Below are 26,191 nucleotides of genomic sequence, written 5' to 3'. Positions count from 1 at the left end.
TTCTGTTAAATCAACACTTTTTGAACGATAAGGACTAAATTATAAATTTTAGTTCTCTTTAGGGACCCAATAACAAACTTTTAAAGTGTAAGGACCAATTTGCAATTTCACTGAAAGTATAGGGACCAACTGTATAATTTAACCTTCTAAAAATTATTCAAAAATTTTATGTTATGATCATAAACAATAGTTTGGAGAACATTATGTAAACACACAACCTCTTTAAAAAAATAGATAATATTTATTGCATCATCAGTTTTGTGGCATGTAATAAAATGAGCCATTTTACTCAACCTGTCTATCATAACAAAAATGTTATTTTTATATTTTTTAGTTTTAGAAAAAATAAAAACAAAATTCATACAAAAATATTAACCTATAAATATACAAAAAAAGATAAATTAAAAAATATAAATTATGTAATAAATATTTAGATTTAGTCTATTCACATACAAAATATTTTATCTTATAAATTTTGTACAATAAAAGACATTAAAAAAAATTAGGCACCAAAATATTTCTATATCTCTTTTATATAATAGATAGATTATGATTATTTGATGTGATTTGAATTAGTAAATATCACATATATGTTATCATATGATATATGATTTTGTTGCATATAAAAAATATATTATATGGCTGAAAATTGTATTTAAATTAAACAGTGAAAATTGGGTTATCTAATTTTATTTTGTTTGAAATCTTGTATTAAGAATTTACTTGTTAGATATATAAACTTGAAAAACTATTTGAAGTAAAATTAAAATCATCTTTCTTCCGTGAAGACAATATAATTTTAATAATAAAAAAAATACAGTTCATATACTTTGACTAAGTTATATATCATGTTAGAATAATTTCTGTTAATTAATAAAAATTAAACATAAATTTAATAATGTCTTAATTTTGTTTAACATGTTTAATTATTTTCATGTAAAAATGAAAAGAAAACAAACTAATAAAATGTTAAAATGTTTATAACAAATTAACAATACATGTTATATTATAATTATTTTTTTAATATACACTTATAAATGAATATTTAACAATTTTTTATATATCATACGAATACTATTTCTTTATAATTATCATTTAAAAAGTTGTGAATAAAGACGTAAAGAAAAAAAATGTGTTATTATTGTTTAAATAGTTAAATATGTATTATTTTACCATCATATAATTATAAATTATTTAATCTATTAGTATATTATATTAAAAAAAAATAAAAAAAAACTTGAGTCAATAATCTGAATCGAGAAAGTCATGGTCGTTGTATAAAAAAAGAAGTATAATAAATTTTATTAATTTTTAATTGCTTCAACCATTTTCAAACGGAGTTAATAATTAATACTTAATAATAATCTACAAATAATTGTACGTATTACAATTACAATCTTTACATTTATATTGGAACTCTCTCTAATAAACGGAAAAAAGACACATGTCACTAGTTTTAATCACACAAAAATATCTGTATAAAATCTATATAAAATAAATCTTGTATGTGACCCTAATTTTAAATCACTTCTAATAAGCTTTTGGTAAATCGTTGATACATAGTACGCCATCATGACATCATCTATGTATATTGTGTTAGAAAGCTAGTAATATGAACAAGCAAAGAGGCTTGAATTTGAATCAGCACAAGAGCGAGACCAAAAGCACAAATTAAAAATGGTGACAAGCTTTGTTGAGAACGCAAGCAACGCGTTGCGGTTCAACTTGGGATCTTAAATCCCTCACTTTGGGATTCGATGTTGTGTGGAGTTCGTGTCATTTGTCTCTAGAGACTAGAGAGACATTACACTACATTTTATTTGGGTTGTGTGACACCTGAGTGTCCAAATTTCAAACCCAACCCTTAGCACATGAATATCTCTTAGTGCTTTCTATGTATTGGTTTGAAATTATCTATCTTAATTATTGCTGATTGGCTATTATGTCTCGGTATTGTTTATTCATGTATTTGAATATAAGAGTAGACACCAAAAAAGATTTAAGCGTAAATGGTTGAGCTAATAGGTAGTCTTATATACCTAACAAGCACATCGATCATTATTTGTACTTATCACAATAATATAAAAAATTTTTTCACTAAATTAAACAATTTTATAAAGTATATAAGTGCTTATTTTTTAGGTTTAATAACTCTATTAGTCATTATAATTTCACCAAATTTGTAATTGATTCTTTATATTTTTTTTTTCAGTTGAATTCCTATACTTTTTTTAATTTTGTAATTAGGACATTCTTAATATAAAAAATATTAAAATTAACTAAATATTTCTCTGAAAATTAAATATATCCACAATTAAAAATCTAACTAGATCTTTGACCATATATTTTTTTAAAAAATATTTAACTAATATTAATATTTTTAACATAAAAATAGTCTAATTATAAAATTAAAAGTAATATAGAGACTTAATTAAAAAATATAAAAATCTAATTTTAGATTTATTGAAATAATAAGGTTTAACAGCATAATTAAACTTAAACCTGGTTTTTATATACAAGTAGTACTTTTGCAATATGAAAATAGTGAAATAAAAATATTTAAAAGTAATTGCATTTTTTTCTTTTTTAGGTTTCAAATTGACATTCTTAATGGGCTACAGAAATAGGAGACAATTGAAAAGTTGTCAGGCCCATTAAATATACAAGCCCAAGCCCAGTACAGTTCTCACAAAAATCAAAGTATTGTTTATCCCTCTTTTTGGTTCATTAAACCCTAACTTCAGCTGCCGTTGCCACCAACGTCAGCCATTGTTGCCGCGTTTCAGGTTTTGCGATCTCCTCCTCCAATGGCGGTGAGTAACTTCCTCTGTCATCCCTTTAATCTTCTTCTCTGTATTGCATTAACGCTAGACCACACTCCTTGAACTCACGCGATCTTTGTTGCACACTGAAATTTGCAGACTATACCAGTGAATCCGAAGCCTTTCTTGAACAATTTGACTGGAAAACCAGTTATTGTTAAATTGAAGTGGGGAATGGAATACAAAGGTATGCTCCTTTTTTCTTCTCTCTCAAATTGTTCTACTGTTATCGGAAATACTTTAAACCATGATTTTAATCATCTAGTGGTTATGTTTTTTTTCCCTCCAGGTTATCTTGTTTCAGTTGATTCCTATATGAATTTGCAGGTGCATTTTCTGAATCATTCCCTATTTTGTTTGCTCTTGTATAGTTTATTCATGTTAGGGTTCTTAGTTCCTAGCTACTGACATTGTTTTTTGTGTGGATGGATCTCTTTGTAGCTTGCCAACACTGAAGAATACATTGAGGGACAATTTACCGGAAACTTGGGAGAAATTTTAATCAGGTATGTGTTCTATCCAGATTTTGTATATGTTGATGCATTTCCTTGTTTTGCTATAGCACGTATATATTAGTTTTATCTGTGATTATGAGTTGTGACTTTGGCATGAAAATGAATTGCTGTGGCCTGTTTGATTTGTGTGACTAAACCTCTTGAATGGAAATAAGTATGTTTTGTTTTATTATTTTTATTTCTAGATGTAACAATGTTCTCTACCTTCGTGGTGTGCCTGAGGATGAGGAAATTGATGATGCTGCAGAAGACTAGAATGATAAAATTATCTCATTGTTATAACATAATTAGAGACCTCTTAAATTCAGGTTGTGTATTTATGTGTAGAGATTTGGATCAATATAGGTTGCCTATGTTCTGCTTGTTTAGACCTCTTGATTTCTACTGTTTTGAATTTGATTTTTCCTAGTTTTAAAAAGTTGAAGTAGTGGTCTGATCTGGTCTGGTGCTGCTATGCTTTCTTCTTGAATGTTGCTGCATAGTTGGATAGTCGTGTTCTCTATTGGAAAGTGAGGTCTTTCTTATAAATGTTCAGGCTTGTATATTGGGTTAAAGTTTTGTGTGATGATAAGTGATAACCCATATTCCATTGACAATTTGGTATATAACCTTGCTGTTAGAGGTTTTGGAAAGGTAAATTCTAGAACTGATATTGATTTCTAAATTGACTCTCTTGATTCTATGATAGGTGTTTTATGTTTATCACTATTGGTCGTTAGTAATTTCAATTTGTTTTAGCCATCAGATTCTTGCGATGCGGTAATAATTTATCGAAACGCATTCATAACAGAGCTAAAATGTCTGCTAGGCATTTTCCAACATGAATTTGGATCCTCTAAAGTTTGAATTTCACTTGAGAGAGGAAAGTGTAATATTTCACCATTAATTTTATAGGTAGAACTAAGAATAAATATGAAAGAGAAATTATTCAAGGTAGAAGATCACACTTTATTTTCTAAAGTGAAATTCAAACTTTAGAAGATCCAAATCCTTCAAACATATCTCATCATTCTAAGCTAATGAATAAGTTTTGAAAGAAACTTATTTTATTTTGGGATTAATTACGTTTTTACTTGCAATTATCTCGTAAGTATGATAATAAGTAATTATTTATACAACATAGGTTAAATGAAGCCGAAGTATTGACAAAGAAAAATAAATTGATTAATTAAAACAATGAAAATCATGTTCATGGCGTGGTATCTAGTATCTATCAACTACCAAGAAAATAAAAGTGAATGGTTTGGTAAGGATTAAGACTGATCACAATATCTTATGGAGTGTGCGCCATGCTGGGCCAGTAGCTGTGTCGTTCACATTTCTTTTTTCTTTTTTCATAAAACAACATATTTTGTTTTTTAAACTTAGTGGCCATTTTCTCAAAGTGGTATTGAGGTTCCATAATGCTAGTAGGAATGTTTGGTAGGTTTATAAACCGTAACTTAACAGAATCCTCTAGCAGCTTCTGCGGCTTTCCACGTGATTATTGAACTTTAAGTGTTAACAAGTTTGGTGGAAAAGCTTGGGGGATGATTATTTGAAAGAAAATCATTCTTCTTTGTAGTAATATTAAGGGGGGGGGGGGGGGACCAAACTTATATGTTATATCGGTTCTAATGTCACACCAGAGGTGTAAAAGATTTATAAAGTTCACAACAAAGGAAAAAAAATCTTACATTGACAATATGAATGTAATTAAGAAGAGTTATGTTCCGTGTATACTAAAATTAGTCACTAGTATAAAATACATGTTAAAATATAAATATACATTGAAAATAAATTAAATTACACATATATTTATACTTAAATATATTAATTAATGGCTGATTTTAGTATACAAATAGTATTTTTGAATTAAAAATGATTAGACTTAAGAGTATATTCTTTGTCGGCAATTTAGGCAGTGCCCTTAAAGCAGACTGCGCACCGCTTTAGCCATTAAGAGAGTGAAGAAATATTATCCTGCAATTTAATAACTGTTAGTCTGTTAATATTTTGGCAATACATTGTGTAGTTTTTTTTTTTAAGAACTCCGCTAGCCAATTACCAACCAATTTGTAATTAATTAGTAATTATGATTTTTAAAATGTCATTAGTTAGTGATTATTTAAATTTTATTTTTAAAAAATATAAAATTATTAATTATTAATTATAATTATTTAAGATTGACTGATTAAAAGTTATTTATCTATATTTTTTTTAATTGAGTTCATTATTTACACGTATTGGGTTGAGAAACAGTTGTTATTATTATATAAACACTTTATGGAACTATATTATAAAAATTTGAATATCTGTATTATGATGTATGCATTAATTAATAAGTAAAATTTCGCTTAAAGTCGCAATTCATTTTCGCTTTAATAAATTATTTTGCTAACATTTTACGGCAATTATAAACCAAAGTCAGTGATTTAGGAAAATGGATTTTCTCATTTTTTTTCTGTATTATGTTAAGTATAATTTTTATTGTTCAATATTTTTTTCATATATATTTTTTAATCCTATTTAAAAAATATATAATAAAAAATTAGATTTAACAAAAATAATTTAAAAAAATTGAGAGAATGCATCTCTCTAGTTCAGTTCAAGTTGCCTTACTTTAGGTCCTCTTATCTTACGTCTGAACTTGAATACTTGATGTTTCGTGTCGTGGATTTATAACATCCACTAATAAGGGTTGAAAAACTGATCAAATTATTAAACCAAAGTAAATTATAATTTGGTTGATCACCGAATGCTACATCGTGGACCTCCTCTCGATTAAAAATTGTAATAATTACAAGTGAAGAATAATGCAAGTCCTCAACTCATTATACATGCATGACATATTTCAATTTATTTTTTCAATGATATTTTAATAATTTATTTTATATGTATTAAAATAAATAACGCATATATATTAAAATATAATATACTATTAAAAAAATTTAAATAACACATATTTATATGGAACTGTATAGTAACTAATTTTATGATTAATTTTTTATGTGTGCATAATATTTTTTATTTTTTATTATTGAGCCTTCCATTGTTCATATGAATATAGTTAATCAAAAAATAAAGATGTTATTTGTACACTAAAATCAGTTATTAAAATAGTTATTATATATATATATATATATATATATATATATATATATTTGGTTAACTTATTTATAATATGTATTTTATATTAATTAATTTAGTGTATATATAACAAATACAAAATTAGTTAGGATTTAGTTTCCACCGTTAGTGTATTAAAGCAGAAACACAAGATGCAAAACTTTTGACTTGTGTGAGTAGTGAGTAGAAAAGGGAAGGAGTGTAGAGGCTATAATTTGAAGATAAGGCCACAGCCATTGATGTAGAAACCAGAATATCCCTACTAACAAAAAAAATAATAATTTCAAACAATCTAAATTTATCTTATTTATTATTTATTTATTGTAATATACATTAAATAAAGTCAAAAATATTAAATTTTGACAATTTTTAACTAATATGTTTTGTTATCAAACATTTTTAATATACATTTTACCTAACAAGTGTTTTAAAATTATTTATTGAGAAAATCTTATATAGATAGTTGGCAGTCATACCAATTTAATTGGATCAGTTAGTTAAATACGTAGAAGGGGCTATAATAAACTATGACCAAATAAAACATATCTGTGATTACAAATAAAATAAAAATGATAACTTAATGGAATTAAATCTATCTTATATGAATTGTTTTTTAAGGAAAAAGCTCAACACAACAAGGTGCAGCATATAAAATAATAAAGAATAATTCGATAACTCTAGTCATGACAACCCTAGTTATCTTTAGCATTGTCATCAACAATCAGAGTTCACCACTACTCCACTCATCGGAGAGCAAGAAGGATCTACTAATAATATCCACCACACGTGAGCTTTGATTCTTGAAGATTCTATCATCCTGTTCTAGCCAAACTGTCCAGATAACAGCAAAGAAGCCAATCACCCACCTCCTCCTCTCACCTCTTCTTGCTGCAGCATTCGTTTGTTTGAGTGTATTAGGCATGGTCCATTTCCTTCCAAGAGCGAATAGCCAAGCACACCACACCTGTCAGGAAATCTCACAACCAGCAAACAAATAAAAAGCAAACTCCACAGACTTACCACATAAGACACATGTACAATCATTTGGGTTAATTACACATAGTCTACACAATCTGTCCTTAGTATTCAACCTCCCCACCAATACAAACCAAGAGAATAACTCGATCCTTGGTGGAACGAAACCCTTCCAAATTGCACTTGTGAAGCTATAGCTTGTTATTTCCTCCGGGAGAACCGCTTCCTGCAACACCTGCACAAATGAGTTAGTCGAATAAATACTAGATTTATCAAATTTTCAGACCACTCTATCCTCCCTCTCAGATGTTAGGTGAACAGACTGTAAAACTTGATGGAGTTGGTTTACTAGTGCCAACTCCCACTTAAAAAGCTCTCTCCTCCATTGAAAATTCTATATCTACTCTAACCCATTCCAAAACCCGCAATTCCCAATAACAGAACCTTTGAGGTTTAAGACCGAGAAAAGCCTTAAAAACAACTCTTTAAGAACACCGTGAGGTAACCAGATATCCTCCCAGAACCGTACTGTTCTGCCATTCCCTACATCCATATACAAATCCCTGATCATTTTTTCTCTCACATGTGGCTCACAGATTTGTAACTGGCATATATCCTTCCAAGGACCCCCTTGTAGGTACAGGCTGACGACACAGCATCTCATTCGGATTCAAGTTATTATAGGAGCAGACGACTTTCTTCCATAGGGGACAATCCTCTTTCGAGAACCTCCACCACCACTTAAACAGCAAAGCTGTATTCCGAATTACTGCGTTTTCAATTCCCATACCAGCTGCCTTTTTTGGAGCCATTACCACTTCCCATTTTACTAGTGGTATCTCATTTCTCCCATTCTCTTTACTCCACAAGAAGCGTCTTTGGAGTGAGATCAACTTCTCCGCTACCACCTTCGACATCTTGTATAGGTTAAGATAGTAGATAGACAAACTATTCATAACAGACCTAATAAGAACCAGCTTATCCGCCTTGTTTAGGGTCTTTGCTTTCCATAGACTTAACTTGTCTTCCACCTTATCAATCACCGGTTTTCAAGTCTTCACAAGCCTCGAGTTTGCTCCAAGAGAAATGTCAAGATATTAGACTGGTAGAGACTCCTCCTTGCATCCCAGCAACTAACACATCTTCCGCGCCAATGCTGATCACTGTTAACCGGAATGAAGCTAGACTTCTCAAAATTGATACTCAACCTCGACATTAGCTCAAAGCAACGTAACAATCGCTTGTAGTTCTTGATAGTCTCTTCCTCAGTAGGACAGAAGAGAATGGTATCATCTGCAAACTGTAAGTGCGACAGCTCAATGTTATCCCTTCCAAACAAAAGTGGATAGATGCAGCCATTTCTCACTGCCTCCCTGATCATCCTATGTAGCACATCAACAACTAACACAAACAGAAACGGCGATAAAGGGTCTCCTTGTCGTAGTCCCCTTTTCATCTTGAAAAGCTTAGTGGGGACCCATTTATCAGAACCGACATAGACGCAGAGCAGACACACTCCTTAATCCATCCCTTCCATATATGGCGAAACCCATCTTCTGCAAAACAATATCCACAAAGCTCCATTTGACCCGGTTATATACCTTTTGAAAAACAAGTTTAATAATCGCGGCACTCTTCCTCTTAGCCTTCAGCCACTGCACAGCCTCACAGGCTATCAATGCCCCATTATGAATTTTTCTGCCCTTCACAAACGCACTCTATGTCTCTCCTACTAACTCTGGCAAGACCTTCCTCATTCTCCGAACCAATACCTTAGATATGACCTTATACACACAACCCACTGTACTAATCGGCTTGAGGTCTTTTATTTCTTTAGCCCCAACAAACTTCGGCGCCAGCGCCACCCAAGTGATATTCGAATCTCTAGGTAACATAGAAGACCGAAAAAAATCCAAGACTACTCCAGTAAACTCCTGCCCAACTTCTTCCCAACACTTCTTGATGAAATTCATATTATATCCGTCACTTTTTGATACTTTTGTTGACTCGCAATCCCTTACTGCCTCCTTTATCTCTTCAACAGATGGCATCAACTCCAGTTCTGTTGCCTCTTCCACATCTATCTGCATTACTAACTCATCCCGAAAGCTTACGTTAGGTGACACCTCTTGTTGGTACAAGTCCTTGTAGAAATCTCATATAGTCACCTTAATCCTGGCTTGATTCCTATATGAATTTTAATGCTTCGTCCGATAGTAAATGATATATATTTATATTTACTTAATATATGAGATAAAATTAGAATGCAAAATATTTTTCAATTTAAACGTGTCACAAAAATTTAAAAATAGGTTGAACAACCTGAAAATACTGAAACAAAATTTGATTTCACTGAATATGCTTGACATGCAAGAAAGAATTAATCATCCAAATTTACTTTATTTATTCCTGGTATAAATATAATCACACATTAAAATATCGATTTAGCCCTGTTTCTTTTTTGAAACATGCGGAATGTAATAAGTTGTGAAGCCTGATTGAATCAACTTTCCCTTGAACTATTTTCGAAGAATATGCTCCACACCTCACTCCTAAAATTACGTTGAGAAGAAAGGAAGCCTTGAATAAACTAAGCACAAATCTAATAACACCTTGTTTGTATTCCTCAAACAGTGAACTTAGTGACACGGAAAATTGAAATTGATCCAATTACAATACTTTGGCTGCTTTATCTCCAAACAATTTCTTTTTCTCTTATAATTTCATACAATAGAGAGTATTGAATAGGTCTCTGAACCTTTCTTACAGGTTCATTAAAATAGAAGAAAAAATAATATGCGTTTTTCAATAGTCTAGGTATAAACAGAATATATAAGCTACACCGAAAAGCCCAAAAAAAAAAGAAAAAGAAAGAAAGAAAAAAGAATACATGAAAAAGAATATAGGAACTGTTGTAGTGATGACAACAGAACCGTAGTTCCCCCATTTGAGGGCACTAATGGAAGGCGTCGCAAATAGGCCCTTCCAACATATTCTACCAATGACTCATATATTATAGTTTGTTATTTTTGTTCTTCTACCATTGGAGATCTTCACCATACATCACGCAGATACCTGCCATTCATCTGTAGGTTCTTCACCATGCTTTCAGCCTTGGAACTGTTCATAGAACCCTGAAACACACCCAACTTGATTAGTTTAGCAAATAGGAGAATCGACCATATATTAAGGATATATTGTAAGGTATTTTATTTGGAATTCTATGCCTACAAATCACCAATAACCAATAAAAATTGGCTATGGTCAGCCAATAATAAAAGACAACAAATTGACAAACTAAATATAATTCATAAATACCTGCTCTTGCAAGATTGTGTGAAGGGTACGGTGTACATCCTTAGCCATGCCCTTGGCATCACCGCACACGTAAATGTAAGCTCCCTGAGATATCATGCTCCAAATATCCGAAGCCTGGAGAAAAAGTTTTAGTGTTGGTTGAGTGAACAGTGAAACGTTTAATTGGTAAGAGAATTTGGAAGCTTGGTAGAAGTGGGTACCTTCTCCATCATTTTATGTTGGACATATTCCTTACTGGGTCCCTCACGTGAAAAGGCAACAATGAGCTCAGAAAGTGCGCCACTATTAACAAAGTGGTTCAATTCGTCCTCATAGATGTAGTCCTATAATAATAATGATAGACAAAGAATTGGTAATCCAATCTATATTGAAGCACTCTTCACTTACAAGCAATTGAATTTGAGGTTGTAACTCACCATTTGTCGGTTCCTGCATCCAAAGAATAAAACAGAGGGGCCAAGTTCAACTCCTTCTTCCTTTAGAGCTAATCTTTCCTGAAGTGCCCAAAAAAGAGTGAGTATAAATAGCTGGCTTAGATGATTGGATAGACGAGATTTATCAGAAGGAATATCAAATCTGTTGGTCCAAACCTGCAAGAAACCCCTGAAAGGAGCCAATCCAGTGCCGGGGCCAATCATGATTACAGGAACCTTATTATCTGCGGGTAGTTTGAAATTAGACTGCCTAACAAAGATAGGAGCCCAACTACAGTCCTGACTTTTCTCCAATGGCACAGAATTCTGGAATCAAACAAGAAGTCATGTTTAGAAATAGAGAAAAGATAGAAAAAGAAAAAAGAGGGGGGATGGACGGGTTTACTATTGTATGGACATCAAAAATAATACTCTAAGCCAATTCTTTTTGAATAACAATTAAACATTGGATATCTTGAAACAGTTAAAGAACCAAACGACCATAATTTCAGAGTAGGAAACAAGCATATAAGTACCTTCATCCAAGTAGAACAGACTCCTTTATGAATCCTTCCAGTGGGCATTTTATCACGTACTAGTGCACATGTAACATGAATTCTTGATGGAGCCATCCTGCAGACAATTTTGACAGGGTGTAAATGCAACACAAATTATTGATTAACAAGACTTACAACAAAGAAAACATGTCACAGCGAAATTTCCTCCATGGCTCATAGTAGAATACAGTAAGTGGTTATTATCTAACCACCGAGCAGAAGCTCAGACTTAAGACATTGATTAAGTAAAGAATACGTTTAGATGGATTTCATAAGAAATATGTTAGTAAGAATGCGTAATATGTTCATGCACTAATTCTTTATCTTGCATCATGATAGCATACAAGCAAATAACAGAAATTCAGCAAACTCCAGGTTGATTTTCATTCAATAGCCTCGATCCACACAGTCCAACCAGCACAAGCAATAATGCATGAATAGAAAAGACAAACTGACCTTGGAGATGATGAGATAGAATAATATCTTGGTTGCAGGCGAGGAGCAACTGCTGCAAAAAATACACCAAGTGGAGGTTTGGCTGACGGGAATTCAGCCATAACCTCAAGAAGACTCCTCTGACTGGCAATCACCCATTCAGCATATTCATCCTGCAGATAGACCAAAATAGCTTAGAAACTGGAAATGTAAGCATAAAAAGTTAATCTAAATCCACATGGTGGAATAAGATTACAACCTTTCCAGCAGGGGAGGCTAGATGTCTTAGTCGATCAGCTTCAGATGGATCAGAAGCATGGGCAGCCAATGCAAGCAAGGCCGACTGAAATAATATAAGCAATTGTTAATTGGTAGGTCAAAGTATGTAACTTGAGAAGATGGGTTATTGGATGAAACCAATGACGCATTAAGCACATGAGAAGTACCTTTTTAGGGGAACTCAATACATCTGCATATCGGGCTATTGCTGTTCTTAAAGTGCATGGAGGGAACGGTGGTGGCAATGAGCTTCCAATTGGTTTCCCATCTTCACTATCAGTATGGACAGAGAAATAGGTATCTGGTGACAATCCTAGTAACCTTAAGGTCTCTTCTACGGTTTCAGACAAATTCTCACAGTAGACACCAACATGGTCACCGGTTTCATATCTACAAGATAGATAGATAAATAAATAACCCCAATGACAATGGAAGCATCAGACATTAAATACGGAGTGGTATATTTTAACAGTTTTATTTCCAAAGGTAGATACTTACGCAACTCCAGTGCCAGAAATATCAAATTCCAAATGAGTGCAAGAACGATCTGATGCAGGAGTATGAAGCTCCTTTTGCACAGCCACATTTGCCCTACAGGAATAAGCATACATATCAGATTATTGTATGACATAGCCAAGTCGCAATTTAATATTTTAATATAATATACCTGACTGGATGTTGAGCATCCACAATAGCATGACCATTAACATTATGCCACTTCTCAGCAGCTGCATCTAATGGATCATGAATAACAACCCGATACTCCAAAACAGCAGCAGTATAAGGGGTAGATACAGTTGTATCATCCTCATCTCTGAGCAATTGATCCAATACTGGCCACAGATCTTCTTTCCTGCAATAACAGCCATTGGTTAGGGGGAAGAAATGACCGACCAATATCTGCATATGAGTCCTGGTTCACTATACTCAAGTCAAATTGAATATTTCAATACCATGCAGTGAAGTCATCTTCAATGCATTGGTCATCATCTCCAAGTCCCACTGGGACAAGACGCTTTGCACCTTCAATAGCAGAAGACAAGTTAGATCAGACCGGGGGAGATATTCCATCAAGAAAAATAATTGATAAAACCTATACTAAGCATTGCAGTACGAGAACTACATTATCAACAATATTTATTTTAACCCTGTTTAAGACCCTTGGAGACATATTCATCAATAATTGTGCCTAGTTATGTTATGCCACTTCAATAAATTCTGTAGAATTTAGAATACAACAAGTAACATCCAGCAGAACTTGTGATAAGAATAAGTCTTTTCTGGAAACAATCCATATAGAGTACAAAAGATTTGGGATTGAAATCCACGGCTTGTGAAATAAGTGGAAAGAGAGAGAGATATATGTTAGGATTGTGGGGCCCTATCGATGGATTTTATTATTTTAAGAAACCATGCATCAAAACTTTAGTGTGTGATTTGTGAATCTCTCTCTTGACATGTGAGATCATCACGTGGGAACCAGATCAAAAGGATTAGAAAAACGATTCACCCAGAAAGCTAATGTGAGGCTAGAAATAGATCCGCCTTTCGCAGGATGAACTGTTAAGAGTTTCGACCTTCTGCTTTTGCATGTCCATATAAGCTCCACTCAGAAAATTATACTAGTGCAATATTATAGTTACAAATGCGAGTTGGAAACCATGACACTCAAGAAGGATAGAAATGAGGAAGAGGTAGATACCTTGCTCCGTAAGAATATCATCAACCTCCTTTGCAACCTGTGTCAACAGCCATAGTCATGAAAAAAAAATAAGGCAACAGCAACATGCAACTCCAAAATTAGAACTCAAGGCTTAACAAATCCACAAGAAAGTAACAATGGTGAGGGCAAACCTTGTTGAAATGCTCATACTGCCTGTTTCCAAGGCCAAAGACACCATACTGAAGATCCTGAAGCCATTCTCCTCTTTCACTTCCCTGAAATTACAGCAACACAGCCACATGCACCCAAAATCAAGCTATAAACAATGCAAGCTCTATCTCTCTCTCTCAACGACAACAAACTTACCTCCTTAAACCATTTATAGAACCTAGCCGCGTTATCAGTTGGCTCACCATCACCATATCTACACATATCCCACCACAGATTCATCAATCACCAAGATCACAAAACACAAGGCAGCAATTATTTTTTTTTCAAAACTGAGAGAGAGAGAGAGAGAGAGAGAGAGAGAAGCTTACGTGGCAACAAAGAAGAGGGCGAACTTTTCCTTTTTGAACTTCTCCTCGTATTCATCGTCATCGGCGGCATAATCATCCTGATTACCATAATCATCATTCTCAAAACGTAAGCATCAAATCCGATAAACTAATGAACTAATGAAAAAAAAAAAGAAAAGCAGCTGATAAGTATTCATCTGAATAAATCACCAATTTAGTCCAAGCCTCAAAAGAACTAAACAAGCTCGTAGTTCTGAATTGGAGTTTGTTTAGTTATTTGAGGACTAAATCATCGGCGTTTCTATATCATGAGAGCTAAATTGATAGGTTCCGCTATCTAATTTATTTACCAAATCAAGGACTTTGAAGGTGGCCTTGTCGTATCTAGCTTTGGCCTCTTCGGCAATGGCCTTGGCGAATCCTTCGGCGGTACCGGTCTGTGTGCCGAAGAAGATGCTGACCTTCTTCTTGCCGTCGTCGACCTCAGGCTCGGGCTCCCTCTCGATGACGCGCTTGGGAAGCTCAACAGGCTTGGGCTTGTGTGAGCTGGATCTTCGCCATACAAGAGCGATGACGCAGCCTATGAGAATCGCGACGGAGGTGGTGAGCACCATGACGAACTGGCGGTTTTCGAGTATTATGGCGGCAACATCGCCGGCGGCCTCGGAGGAGACGTTAGAAGGGTCGAGCTTGCCTCTGATTATGGCGGACATGAGATCGAAGGGCGAAATCTTGATGGAGGTTGATGAGTCTTCCATTGTGTGATTGGGAGGGTTTTGGTGGGTGGTGGAAGAAGTAGTTGGGAGTTGTGTGTGGGAGAAAGAGAGAGGCGTGGTAGGAGGGAATGTTAGAGAATAGAGAGAGAGGAGGGGTTATGTCATGTTATATTCTCATTTTTCTGAATTTCGGAGGGAAAACTAACTAAAATTATTTCCTTCTTTAATTACATTTACTGAACCAACGCCTACCAACCCAGACCGGTCAAATCCACCTAACCCCTCCCACCACTCCTTAACCATGGTTAATTACTTTTTATAAAAATTCAGCGCACTTCTGAGTTTTTACCCTTTTTTATTTTTTCTTTAAATAAAATTTCAAAAAAATAAATAAATCATAACTAGTTATTATTAATTAATATTTATTTTATCAATTTTTTTCTTTAAAATGGTTCAATTAAACTAGTATTTATTATTAATAGTAGTGATTAATATTTTCTGATGCACAAACTCTAAAAAAGGTTGAACTTATGACTACAAAATTTTGCTTTTATATTTTCTTTTAATTAATTAATGTCTTTAATTTTCTAGAAAAAATTAATTTGTTTGGGAAAGGAAGATTAGACTATTAAATGAAACTAAATATTCAGATAACATATGTACATGTTTTTAAAACATGTGCTTAAGATATAGAATTTTCTTATAGTAGCAGAATTAAAATTAAATTAAGAGGGTAATTGTTACTTCAGCTGTTTTCATCAAAATGATGCTAGCTGTTACGTCAATCTATATTTATTTATAAAAAAATGAGATACATTCATGGTTTAAGATGCATTATTTGAAAAATGAAAATATAATATACTAAATGGACGATATGATCTTCCCTTGCGTCATTCCATATAAAAAATTGGAAATAAACGAATTAATATTAAACAATTTCCCATGTGACTTGCATTTTTGTGTGGTGGGGTTCTTTCATTTCAATTTTCACCCTTCGTTTCTGTATTTGATTTACAATTTTAATTTGCTTCGTTGGAATGGCAACACTAGCGTATCCAACGCTAAAATCCACATAAAATAATACGAGAAAGTCTTTTTCTTTTTATTCTGTTGTTATTCATTTGACCAAAAGTTTTCTTTACAAAAATGCTATTTACCAATAAAATCAGTTATTTATATATTTATATATAAAATTATATAATTTAATTTATTTTTAATATATATTTATATTTTATATTAATAATTAATTTTTATAACAGATTTTAGTAATTGATTTTAATATAGATATAATATAATAACTTTCTTTATTGGCAATAATGACGTTAACACCGATGGATCATGGATGCCGAAATGAAATATTCATCCTTATTTATGTTATATGCTGTGAATTTAAATTAAAGTCATGATGATCTTATGTATAATGTAAGTCTTAATCTAAGATTGTCAAAACTCACAAATAGCACTTTTATATTACGGGTTCAATGAGCTAACTTCCATGTTCAACTTTTCTTATAATTACGGTTTCTGTTGCATAAGATTTTATTTGTTAAAAAATATTTTTTTGTATATTAAAATTAATTATTAATATATTTATATAAATATATATATAATTTAATTTATTTTTAATATATATTTATATTTTAATATGTATTTTATACTAATTACTAATTTTTGTGATTATAATTATTATTTATATTCAATATTCTATGTATATTTTTTTTATATATCTCTATCATTATTGAATTGTCTTTTATAGATCTATAAAAAGACACCTCAATAATAGTAGAGGTATAGATATACCTTTATTTATTATCGGTTCGATTTCTACTGCAATTATTGAAAGAAACTCTCTAAGGCTGCGTTTACTGATAACAGGATAGAACAAGACACTGGCTGCATTTGTTTTTGAGAATAGGATAGGCCAAGACACTGAGAACAGGATAGGACAAGACACTGATGGACAGAGACACAAAATTTTGTGTTCTTTTATTCTGTTTGGTGATAAACTAGAACAAATTATGAAAATCTAATTTATTCTCATTTTTTATTTAAAAAATTTGAGATGAAAAATATAATAATAAAAAATATAATTATGAAAAATTAACAAAAATAATGAAAAAAGAATGAAAAATAAGTTGTGTTTCTTATTAGTGTTTCTGTGTCCTTTCTGTTCATGATGGACACAAAATACACTAATTTAGTGTCTCTGTCTCCTCTGTCAAACATGATTTTGTGTCTCTGTGTCCATGTCTCAATGTCCTATCTCTGTAAACAAACGTTGCCGATAGACAGAGACACAAAATTTTGTGTTCTTATATTTTGTTTGGTGATAAACTAAAACAAATTATGAAAATTCAATTTATTCTCATTATTTTTATTCAAAAAATTTGAGATAAAAAATATAACAATAAAAAATATATTTATGAAAAATTAACGAAAATAATAAAAAAAAATAAAAAATAATTTATGTTTTTTGTTTTTTGTTAGTGTTTCTGTATTTTTCCTGTCAGAATGAACACAAAATACACTAATTTAGTGTATCTAAATATATTATTTCTATCAATATCTTCTATGTCAAACACACAATTTTATATCTCAATATTTATATTTCAGTGTGTCCTGTAAACAAACGCAACCTAAAAGTATTATAATTCGAAATGAACACTTTGCTTTTACTTACATGCTCAAAATGAATTATATGTCAAAGAAATATTATTGATACCGGAAAAAAATATTTATAGTGTTCATTGAAGTGATTACAACACGGATCAATATCAAATTTTTTTGTCAATATTAATCATATTTCTCGAATGAAAAAGGATTATTTTTTTCCCACTCCGCGTTGATCTACCTCCCAAATGAAGAGGGGGTTGGAAGTTGGAACTCGTCTAAACATTGGAAACGTGGAAGCACATTCCACCTCACATATTTCAGATAATAATATATAAGCTTAATTAATATTGATCATCTGATATTGTAACACGTCTAACACGCATCTTCTATACGTTATTCAAATATATTCTTTTTTATTATCATTTCAGTTATTTTTACTCAATTTGCAATACTTGTATACTCATCATGGGAAATTCTTTTTATTTTGTATAATTAAATTAATAATTATATCAGGTATATTTTAAAATCAGATATTAATATAAAATACATATTAAAAATAAATTAAATAACATATATATTTATACATAAATATATTTTTACTAATTTTATTATTTAAATAATATTTTTGTTAAACTAAATAGGAAAGGCCTAATATGATTTTAGATGGATTAACGAATTTTGATTGCGTGCATGCATCTCAGTTGGTCATAATTAATAGTGGCGAAGAAGGGAACCGCCAACAAAGTAGGTATAAGAAGATAACACAAACCCAACTGTTTTTCTGTGTGGGATTTATTCCCCAGCACCAGTCCACAAAAAGGGGATTTATAATTAGAACCTCCTTATATATATATAAGAAGCATTAAGAAGATTAATGAAGAGATTAATGAAGACCGAAGACAGAAGACTGAATAGAAGATAATATTATTATGATTTGGGGTTTGAAATTGGATTGGTCAAACGTAAATTTCATTCAGTTTGATTATTCTTATATTTCTCAATTATAAGTATTTTTATTTTTTTTAAACTTATTAGAAGTCAATGTAGTTTATATTAATTTTTTTCATAAACTTAAAATATCTTAATTTTTTTTTACGTAAGAAGCTCAACACAGTACAATAGAACAGTCTAAATAGGAACAAATAAACAAACAAATACAATCACAGAATTTCATCAAAAGAAGTTCCTTTGTCATTTCTGGTATTGCCATCAACAACTAAAGGGGTCCAGACTACACCTCAATTTGTTGTAGCTCAACACTGTCATCTTAGTGATTTCTTCAACACCTTTGCTTTTATTCTGAAAAATCCTTCTATTCCTCTCCAGCCATATATTCACGCACAGAAGCATCTCAATCGTTGCTCTCTATCCTCCCTTCTCTTTGGCCCCTCCGTCCAACTCAAAACGTGTTCCCTCATTATCCCTAGAATAGACCATTGTTGTTCAATCTTTGATAACCAAGCATTCCACACCTGCCAAGTAAATTCACAGCATAGAAACAAATGGGGCACAAGTTCTACATGTTTGTTACATAGCACACAGACGTTATCTTCCTGGTTAATAATTTCTAGCCGGCTTAACCGTTCTTTTGTGTTCACTCGACCTACCAGGACAAACTATGCAAATAACTCTACTCTAGGCGGAATCAATCCTTTTCAGATGGACTTTGTGAAGCTGTATCTTGTCACCTCCTCCGGGAGTGTCGCCTCCTGCAAAACCTGAACAAATGAGTTAGTTGAATAAACTCCTTGGCTATCATATTTCCATACTACCATATCCTCTTTGTTAAGAACTAGTTGCACAGGTCTTAGTGCCTCATGTAATTGACCTAGTAGTCCCAACTCCCATTGAAATAGCTCTCTCCTCCACTGAAAATTTCAAATCCAGTCTAGTCCATCCCAAAACCCACAGTCCCCGATAACAGACCCACATTGGTTTAAAACAGAGAAAAGTCTGGAAAATCGGTCTTTTTGAGGCCCACCAAGCAGCCACATATCCTCCCAAAACCGCATACGCCGCCCATCACCAACGTCCATAGACAGCCCTGTAACCATCTTACTCCTTATATGGTCATTGGTTATTTGTAGCTGGCAGATATCCTTCCACAGTCCTCCCCTGATAGGTAGCACATGGGTTGATAACAGCTCATGAGGATTCAGATCATAACAGGAACAAACCACCTTCTTCCACAACGGGCAATCTTCCTTCGCAAATCGCCACCACCACTTAAACAACATAGCCGTATTCCAAACCATAGCATCCCCAACCCCCAGTCCGCCTAGTTTTTTCGGGGCCTGCACCACGTCCCATTTTACCAATGTCATCCCATTGCTGCCATCATCCTTACTCCACAAGAACCTTCTTTGCAATGAGATCAATTTCTCAGCAACAGTTTTCGGCATCTTAAACAGATTCAAATAATACACAGGCAGACTGTTTAATACTGATTTAATCAGCACCAACCTTCCAGCTTTATTCAGAATTTTAGCCTTCCACAAATTTAGCTTCTCCGCTACTTTCTCTATTATAGGCTTTCAAGTCTTCACTAATCTCGGATTTATACCTAAGAGAATATTCAGGTATTTGACTGGAAGGGAACAAAAATAAAAATAAAAAAAAGATACTTAAGGAAAATGATTTTTTTTAATTTTGTTTAAATTAAGAAAATAAAATGTGATTTTTATTTTTTAAAATATTTTTTATGTTTTTTTATTTTATTAAAAAAACTAATAGTCAAAAATCACACGCGAACAAAAAAATTAAGAGGATTCAAATATTGAAGTGCAGTTAAATGGTCAGCTTAATTAATTTCTGCAGGTGCTACCTTTGCCACCATTTCTTGACCTTTTAGTCCTTATTCTGAGTTGATTATTATTACTATGTCTGTTGGAGGAAGATGTCAATACTCAACGACACTCAATTGGAAAGTCCAGGCGCTGATGCATTTTGTGTGGTCAGCAATATTGACCCTTGTAATTTGTATGTTCATAGCTAGGTACTAATATATGTTATTCATACTCGGTCATCAGCCCACAGATTATACATTAAAAAATAAATAGAGCCCACAGAATTTGTAAGACTTGAAAACTATGTAGTAACTAGGATTATATTTATTAGTAAATTTTTTACAAGAATACATGGTATTTTACCTTTGAAATAAATTGTGAGTAGTCAATGAATAATAGTTCAAATGATATAATTTTTTCATATTTAATTAAGAGGTTGTGGGTTCGAATCTCTTATTTTTGATAAAAAAAAAAGTTGTGAGTATAATGGTTTCATAAAGTTATTTAACAGGACTATTTTCTCTTGTCTGAAGAAAATATAAAGAAAAACGAGTCTTACCAATTTCTTTCGGGTTGAATAAGCTTTTTCTTTAAGAAAAAGTCAAAATCTATGACAAAACCTACATTAATAATAAAATAAACAATATGACGTAATAATGAAAGAGCTAATACTATTCAATCTTACTGGAAGGCGTCATTGACATTTAACTAACAATAATCACCAAAATACTCTCTTTGATTTGGCTGCGGTCTAGTCTCAAGATTTAATTTTCTTCTTAAGAAATTAATTACTAAAAGAAATTTTCTCATATTCAATATTCTTTTCCCAACCATATCATAAGCTTCTAGTAACTAAGAAGAGGATAGTATAAAAGGGACACGTGTCCCTTTAATTTTATTTTATCTTATTTTTGGTTTTTGACTTGGTTTTAACTTTTAACCATATATTCTTTAAAATTGTACTAGAGATGTAGAATCATATGAAACTCAATTTCTTAATATCACCACACCAATTTTAAGAAGCAGGAAAAAAAAGAAAAAAAAGTTACATTATATTTTGGACGAGTTAACTTTTTAGGCCGATTAATTTGGTTATGAAAGTGGTGGGTGTGTTGTCTTGGGTTATGGGATGAGAAGGAGCTATATCATTATGTAGGACAGTTTTTTTGGTCGGAATTGTTAATAAGAAATCGGATCCAACGATTTTCTTTTTTGGCTTTCATTGAACAAATCGGAGGGTCCGTTTTGCATGAAGAGGAGGAACGAAATTAACATGAAAGAAATCGGTCCCTACGACTTGTACATGTAAAAAGTTTTTTTTTTATATTCCTTGAAGGTAATCGCAAGGTCCTTTTTCTTTGTTAACGAAAACTTGGAGTTGGAGTGAGCAACTCGCTGGATCTGAGTTGTGGAGGAAAAAAATTTTATTTTCACCTAATGAAATCGAATGGTCCATTTTCATTATTATATAGTTTATTTGAATTAGGGTTGAGAAGTCCCTTGGTCCGATTTGTGTGTGTATATATACACTTGCGAAGGTTTGTAAATCTTAGTCCGCCGACCAGTTCTCACATTATTCATCTTCTTCGACTTCTCTTATTCTTTCTCATGGTTTGTCGCTGAGCTGGTTGGGTTGGAGAGAAAAAAATTGATAGTGAAGTATTTGTGTTTATTTAATTGAGTGAGAAGATTGGATGATAGAGTCCTTTTGAAAGTGTATTATTTTGGTCAGATTTTGTTACAGACGCCTGAAGGAGTAAAATTTGTTTGTGAAGATCCGTTGAATGTTGTTATTCCATTCACAATTTCATTTGAAGAGTTTAAAGGTGTGATTTGTGAGAAGATTGATTTGGAGATGTCAAGAAAAATATCATGTATTTTATACAGATATCTTGTACCGGTGTTTGGTGGATTCGTTCAATTTCAGACGAAATATATAACGGACGAAACGAGCATGCATGAGATGTTTTCAATGTATATTGAAAGTGGTGCTCAAATCTCGTTCATCGAGTTGTACATTGAATTCGAACAATCTGAGGCCGACCGAAATATTTTACGGGAAGACTACAACGGTGACAGTGAAGAAGAGTTTGAAAGCAATTACGAATTTGTTGGTCAAGACCGAGTTGAAGATCAAGATGACGGCAGTGTGGCTCCGAATGTGACAGACGTTGTAAATGCACTCGCAAACGAAGTGCCATTTGAGGAGTCATCTTTCATGCGAGTTTTGGATTTGGAAGCCATGAATGCTCCGGAGTTTCCGGACTATATGAGTGCAGGTACTCGTTTAGCATGTGTAAAATAGTTTATTTAGTCAAGTTTAAGCTAAAATAGTTAATTATGGTTTATTTATGAATGAGTAATTATTATAGTATTTATGAGGTTATTTAGGCGATTAGTAAGTATTTTAAGTTATTTAGTTAATTTGTATTTATTTCGTGATTTAGCTAATTAGGGTTTATTATTGAGCATTTGTTATAGTATTTACTTTTAGTTGTTTAGGTGATTACTATTTATTTTTAGTTAGTTAATTTGTATTTATTTGGTTATTTAATTAATTAGTTTTATTATAGTATTTATGAAGTTATTTGGAAGATTAGTAGTTTTTTTTAGATATTTAGTTAATTTGTATTAATTAACAATATCTAATAATGTGTTTGTATTTTTGTTTAATTGAGACTGAGATAATAACGTAATGTATAGCTTACTTATATCATTATTAATGTTGTGAGTACTAATTTAATATTTTATTTTGGTCATTAAATAGTCGTGTGTTAAAATACTTATGGTATGGCTGCCGTCCTGGCAGAAGTTCCTTTTATTGTAGATGGTGAATTCGCCGTGGGGATGGAATTCAGTTTCAGGGAAACTGTTATAAAGGCGATGAAGGAGTATACCCTCTGAAGATCTGTAAACTACCGTGTGTATGAGTCGGAGCCGTTGACATTTTATGCGAAGTGTACACAGTACGGGTCAGGGTATGATTGGCTTATAAGAGTCAGCATGATCAGCAAAAAGTACTGTTGGGTTATTAGGAGGTACAACGGCAGTCACACTTGTACCAGAGCAACCATCTCCCAGGATCATTTAAAGCTGGATTCAAATACAATTGCAGAAGCCATTAAGCCGTTGGTTGAGGCCGACCCATCTTGAAAGGTGAAATCAGTTATTGCAGAAGTGCAGTCGAAGTTTAACTACACCGTCAGTTATCGGAAAGCATGGTTGGCTAAGCAAAAGTTAGTTGAAAAAATATTTGGAGGTTGGGATGCATCCTATAAAGCGTTGCCCATATGGTTCGAGGTCATGTGTCATAAGAAACCATCAGCTGTCGTGCATTTTGAGACTATGCCAGCATATCAAGGGGATGACCTGGTAAGTGATATCCGGGTATTGCATCGAGTCTTTTGGAGCTATTACCCCTGCATTAGAGCATTCAGACATTGTAAGCCAGTTGTCCAGGTGGACGGGACTCACTTGTATAAAAAGTATAAGGGTTGCTTGTTAGTGGCCGTTTCGCAGGATGGTAACAACAATATCGTCCCGATTGCATTTGCTGTTGTCGAGGGAGAGACTTTTGATGCGTGACACTTTTTTCTTAGTAACCTGCATCAACATGTTGTGACTCGGGATGGTGTAGGGCTTATATCAGACCGACATGAGTCGATAAATGCAACTGTCGAGCGCAGTCACGGAGATTGGTCACCTTCTAGAGTTTTCCACATGTTTTGCATCAGGCATATATAGTCGAACTTTCTAAGGAAATTCAAGGCACCGTACCTGCAAAAACTTGTCATCAATATAGGTAACATTGATTACTTCAACGTTTGTTACTAATAAAACTGTGATTAATCTAAACATCGTGAATCACACTCACTTTGAATGGTATATGATATTGTGCAGGATATTCGAGGACGGTTCGGGAGTATGAATTGCGTTACCAGCGTTTACGAGAGCGGGGTGAGGCGTACACAAGCTGGTTAAACCGTATTTCCCGTGAACAGTAGGCGTTGGCATTCGATGGTGGTTACCAATGGGGTTATATGACGACTAATCTAGTGGAATGCATAAACTCAGTCTTGAAGGGTGCACGCAATCTCCCCATCACTGCACTTTTGAAGGCAATATTTTACAGACTTAATGAGTTATTCACACGTAAAAGAGCCAAGGCGAAGGCTCGGATTAATGCTGGCCTTGTCTTTTCTGAACATGTGACCTCCAAACTTCATGCAAATCAACTTGCATCAGGAAACATTCAGGTGAATTGCTTCGACAGGCAGAATGAGGTCTTCGAAGTGTGTGAGATGCCAAGTGGAGTGGAGTATGCCGTTGACCTCCGTAATCAAAGATGTGACTGTGGTGAGTTCCAGGTGGACCAGATTTCTTGCCGGCATGTGTTTGCTTGTTGTGCAAATCAACGACTAGATTGGCAGGTGTATGTGCATGATGTTTATAAGATGGACCAAGTTAGACGTGTTTATCGGGCTAGGTTTAGGCCACTCGGGAATCCAACTACATGGCCTTCTTACACTGATCCTCGCTTTGTACCGAACCCGTACATGAGACGCGTTGCCAAAGGTCGGCTCAGGATGACCCGCTTCTTGAATAAGATGGACACACAAATGTTACGGCGTTCGAGGCAATGTAGGCAATGCGGGAAAGAGGGACATAGTCGTAGTAGATGCCGTCAGGGCGGAGGTCCTAGTACTGCCCCTAACACGCAGTAGATTTATATGATATTTGAAACAATGTAACTTACGTCAATGTACTTTCTCATAATAGACTCACTGTAATTCGAATCAACCGTTACCTATCTCAATGTACTTTATGATAATAGAATCATTGTTAACTATGTCCAAGTAAAGCATCACATGGAAAGTCATCATACATATAATAGTCAATGAAATTCAGGAACATCAACTGAAACATACAATACTTGGTATTTAGGAAACTTCAGTCATACATAAATATTACATTGTGTAACATACAATACTTAGTTGGTATTTAAGATAACTGGTACATACATAAATCTAACTACACCACAACTACTTCCTCGCTTTCCACTTTCCAAAGGTGACTATGTTCTTGCATTTCTTTGCAGCCTTTTTGAACACGGACGGAGTAAATTGACTCGCGCTACGACGCGGTGGATCAATCCTGAGGTTGTAGCCCTTTCCTGTCTCATCTGGAGTATGGGTGCCACCTGCGTTAAAAATAATCAAACTAAGGAAGTATATAGTATGATCAACCGTAACCAACAGGCCATACATAAACATAAAACAATCAAAGAAAGGAAGTATATTGCATGATCAACCGAACCCACTAGACCATACATGAACATAATACAATAAAAAACAAGGAAGTATATAGTATGATCAACTGTACCCACCAGGCCATACATGAACATAAAACAATCAAACCAAAGAAGCACATAGTATAATCAACCGTAACCAACATAGCATACAAGAAAGTAAAG

General features: G+C 33.2%; 2 protein-coding genes across 2 annotated transcripts; one reads left to right on the top strand and one right to left on the bottom strand.

The window, feature by feature from the left end:
• Nucleotides 1–2,688: 2,688 nt before the first annotated feature.
• Nucleotides 2,689–4,001, top strand: LOC112698068 (probable small nuclear ribonucleoprotein F). Its single transcript, XM_025751485.3, has 5 exons — nt 2,689–2,813; nt 2,922–3,009; nt 3,112–3,149; nt 3,264–3,328; nt 3,523–4,001. Exons 1-5 carry the CDS (start codon nt 2,808–2,810, stop codon nt 3,590–3,592), a joined length of 267 nt encoding a protein of 88 aa, XP_025607270.1. The 5' UTR covers nt 2,689–2,807; the 3' UTR covers nt 3,593–4,001.
• A 6,107-nt stretch (nt 4,002–10,108) lies between these two features.
• Nucleotides 10,109–15,526, bottom strand: LOC112698055 (NADPH--cytochrome P450 reductase 2). Its single transcript, XM_025751476.3, has 17 exons — nt 14,954–15,526; nt 14,625–14,701; nt 14,452–14,509; nt 14,277–14,360; nt 14,125–14,161; nt 13,376–13,445; nt 13,090–13,275; nt 12,921–13,013; nt 12,590–12,812; nt 12,403–12,486; nt 12,165–12,316; nt 11,688–11,784; nt 11,329–11,478; nt 11,155–11,232; nt 10,939–11,061; nt 10,739–10,852; nt 10,109–10,554 (listed from the first exon to the last, which is right to left on the bottom strand). Exons 1-17 carry the CDS (start codon nt 15,359–15,361, stop codon nt 10,474–10,476), a joined length of 2,115 nt encoding a protein of 704 aa, XP_025607261.1. The 5' UTR covers nt 15,362–15,526; the 3' UTR covers nt 10,109–10,473.
• Between the last annotated feature and the right edge of the window lie 10,665 nt (nt 15,527–26,191).

Source organism: Arachis hypogaea, chromosome 1 (assembly GCF_003086295.3).
Source record: "Arachis hypogaea cultivar Tifrunner chromosome 1, arahy.Tifrunner.gnm2.J5K5, whole genome shotgun sequence".
NCBI classification, from domain to species: domain Eukaryota; kingdom Viridiplantae; phylum Streptophyta; class Magnoliopsida; order Fabales; family Fabaceae; genus Arachis; species Arachis hypogaea.
The sequence above is the reverse complement of the archived record's forward strand: the minus strand, read 5'-3'. Positions and strand labels throughout refer to the sequence as shown.

What these genes read in the sequence shown, in the direction of transcription:
- LOC112698068 (XM_025751485.3), top strand. An exon ending in ATTCCTATATGAATTTGCAG is followed by an intron (nt 3,150 to 3,263) that starts GTGCATTTTCTG and finishes ATCTCTTTGTAG; the next exon opens with CTTGCCAACACTGAAGAATA. An exon ending in TTGGGAGAAATTTTAATCAG is followed by an intron (nt 3,329 to 3,522) that starts GTATGTGTTCTA and finishes TTTTATTTCTAG; the next exon opens with ATGTAACAATGTTCTCTACC.
- LOC112698055 (XM_025751476.3), bottom strand. Translation starts at nt 15,361, where the DNA reads ATGGAAGACTCATCAACCTCCATCAAGATTTCGCCCTTCGATCTCATG. An exon ending in CCTTCAAAGTCCTTGATTTG is followed by an intron (nt 14,702 to 14,953) that starts GTAAATAAATTA and finishes TATGGTAATCAG; the next exon opens with GATGATTATGCCGCCGATGA. An exon ending in AACATAAAATGATGGAGAAG is followed by an intron (nt 10,853 to 10,938) that starts GTACCCACTTCT and finishes CTTTTTCTCCAG; the next exon opens with GCTTCGGATATTTGGAGCAT.